Raw genomic sequence first — 3,082 nt, 5'->3', positions numbered from 1 at the left:
CTGGAAGAAGGAAAATAGTTTATGGTTTCAAATTTTTGGAGGTTAAATTTTAATTTCAAAAATTTATATGTAAATATTCATTTATCTTTACATGATATTATTATTTGAACAGAATAATAAGTGTACTCCAATTATTCATTCAAAGATAATGTCCAACGCCCCTGAAGTACTTAAATACTGCAGATTCATTATTATCAATATTCATGGAAATTAGATTTCAGAAATTTACACAAATACAGTACCAAAAAGTTAATAAATATATTTTCATTGTTATGAAACAAAATAAATAATCTAAAAAGTTAATAAATATATTTTCATTTTTATGAAACAAAATAAATAACATTTATTTTAAAGACTCAAACTTCTATAAAATTAATGAAATCTCATAAATATAGTATCAGTGAGTAATTATTCTTTATGTGGAGTGTCGCTTTTATTTCATTATATTTTCCATTTAGTATTGCTTTTTCTTATTAATATTTGTGTGTGATTCCAGATTGATGATAAACAGTATTTCATTGTCTATTGGGAAAACAATAATTTGGAAGTGAGGAGACATGGATACAGAAACATGTTTTATCAAGTTAGGGAAAATTGAACAGACATTAAGATCCCATCCTCCAGGATAGATTTATGTCAATTATAAATAATTACTAAGCTCAAGGTAAAAAAGGATGTTTGGGTAATACCCAAACAATGAACCGTCATTGCAGATATTAAATATTTCTGAAATCCACACAGTAGTTTCTGAATCTCTTAAAAGCAGTTTTCATGTCTTTATTTCTCAGTGTATAAATAGCTGGATTTAGGACAGGTGTAAAGACAGAGTAAAACAAAACAAGGAACTTTTCCATCCAGGTGATGCTGAGTGGCCACATGTAGATGAAGATGCAGGGTCCAAAGAAGAGCACCACCACCGTGATGTGGGCAGAGCAGGTGGACAGGGCCTCGGATGCACCAGCTTTAGAGCTTCTTGAGACAGTGAGAATATGTGAGTAGGTTATTAGCAACAAAATAAAGCAGGTCACTGCCACAACTCCACAACTGAGGTTTATGAAGATGTTTAAGGTGCTGTAATCCATGCAGACCAACTTCATTACTAGTGGTCTATCACAGAAGAAGCTGCCTACCTCCCAGGGGCCACAGAAAGGCAGCTGCACAATCACAAGAGTTTGACTTATGGCATGCACAAAACTGATAATCCAAGCTGTACCAACCAGCACAATGTACCTTTGAAGGCTCATAATGACTGAGTAGCAGAGTGGTTTGCCACACAGCAGTCATAGGCCATTATCACCAGTATCACCATCTCAAGTGCTGCAATGAAATGGGAGAAGAAGATCTGGGAAATGTAGCCAAGGCCACGTAGCGGGCATAGGCCATGACCACCAGAAGTACCATCTCAAGTGCTGCGATGAAATGGGAGAAGAAGATCTGGGACATGCAGCCTGCAAAGGAAATGGTCTTGTGCTTCCTGAGAAAGTCTGTGATCATCTTAGGTGTGGTGTTTGTGGAAAGCCACATGTCAACAAAGGACAGGTTGGCCAAAAAGAAATACATGGGGGAGTGGAGACGGGGTCAGTGATGACTAAGATGACAATGACAACATTTCCAGACACAGTGATCAGGTAAAGCAGGAGAAATACCACGAAGAGTAGGACCTGTGCATTCCATGACTGACAGAATCCCAGAAGCACAAAGTCTGACACGGCAGAATGGTTTCCTGCAGTCATGCTGCTCAGCGTCTCCTCTAAATCAAGTGTGAGAGACGATTCATTATCAGTTAGCGACGTGGAACAGGGTAGGGGATTGTTGTCCTCACGCTACTTCAGACCAGTACAGTCAATCACTACCATTTAATGTTTTCCTCCTTTTGTGTTATTGGTCTACGGAGCTATCACTGATTTATATTTTCTAAAAGGACAAAAAAGCTTTACGCATATAAGCAAATTATATTTTTCAAAAGTGCTGAACGGACATGAAATTAAATTTTCAGTGATTATAGATTATTCATTTTAATTGTAGTTTAATATTGCTTATATTATCTCTATAGAAATTCCATATTTCTCTAAGGTGAATGACATAATTTTTTAGTTTTCTTTTTTATTATCTTTCCTTAGGGATAGTGTCCGTATTTGTATCCTATCTTTTATGCTTTGAAATTCTCCCTGTGACTCCAGGGAGATCAGGTAAGAGTCAACTCTCATCATGAGCATACTTTTGCTTTCTCTCATAGAAGAAATTATTAGCATAAGTTGTGTTAGAAAAGATACTAATTTTTTTTAAAGATTTAGATAGCATATCTGTTTGTTTTGGATAACAGGGCATGTGATGATAGTCTCATCGCTTACAAACAAGGACACTTATAAAATAGATATTTACCTAATTTTTACAGAAAACATCCTGATGTTTTACCCAAAATAAATGAGCAACTTATGAGAAACATAAATATTAAACAACCTTTTCTTTTCTTGTATTTCTCTCTCTCTTTCTCTCTCTCTCTCACTCTCCTTATGTGTGTGTTTCAGAGAGAGAGAAAGGGACAGACAGTGAGACAAAGATAGTGTCTCTTGTAGCTCCTGTTAGCTCCCAGGTGGTCTGGAACTTGGTATGTAGATTGGGCTGGCCTCCATCTCATAGAGATCATCTAGTGCTGCTTCCCTGGGTGCTGGGATTAAAGGTGCATCACCATGTCCAGCCATCAACATTTTCTTTAAAACTCTTTTTCCTGTTCTTACAAATTGTTCCAGAAGTTTTCAGTCATTTCTAATAATCACTCTGCACCTGTTGAGAAAGTGGTAGAGAAGGAAGCTAACCATAAAGTTGGAGTCCAACAGTGTTTACATGATGGATTTCTGAAAAGAGGAATATGTATCTTCCTAAGAAAATTTCACGAATAAGAAATCAAATTTATTTTAAAAGTTATTTTGAAATTGTTATTATTTCATATTTTTAGAATAATTGTGTTACTCTGTTAATAATCATCATTATTTAGTCAAATTATTAAAAGAGCCTTTTGGTTAGATGCATTCTAGCCTTACTCATGTCCTCAATCACCCTGTAACCTGTAGCTAATCTAATG

General features: G+C 35.7%; 1 protein-coding gene across 1 annotated transcript; it reads right to left on the bottom strand.

The window, feature by feature from the left end:
• Positions 1-716: 716 nt before the first annotated feature.
• Positions 717-1,733, bottom strand: LOC103733683 (olfactory receptor 4K2-like). The gene is given in 3 exon segments (XM_008832576.2): positions 717-1,269; positions 1,355-1,577; positions 1,580-1,733. Coding segments are annotated over 3 exon segments (930 nt in total).
• Between the last annotated feature and the right edge of the window lie 1,349 nt (positions 1,734-3,082).

This window comes from Nannospalax galili, unplaced genomic scaffold (genome assembly GCF_000622305.1).
Source record: "Nannospalax galili isolate Female #2095 unplaced genomic scaffold, S.galili_v1.0 scaffold196, whole genome shotgun sequence".
NCBI classification, from domain to species: Eukaryota; Metazoa; Chordata; class Mammalia; order Rodentia; family Spalacidae; genus Nannospalax; species Nannospalax galili.
This window is presented reverse-complemented; position numbering and strand designations above follow the sequence as displayed.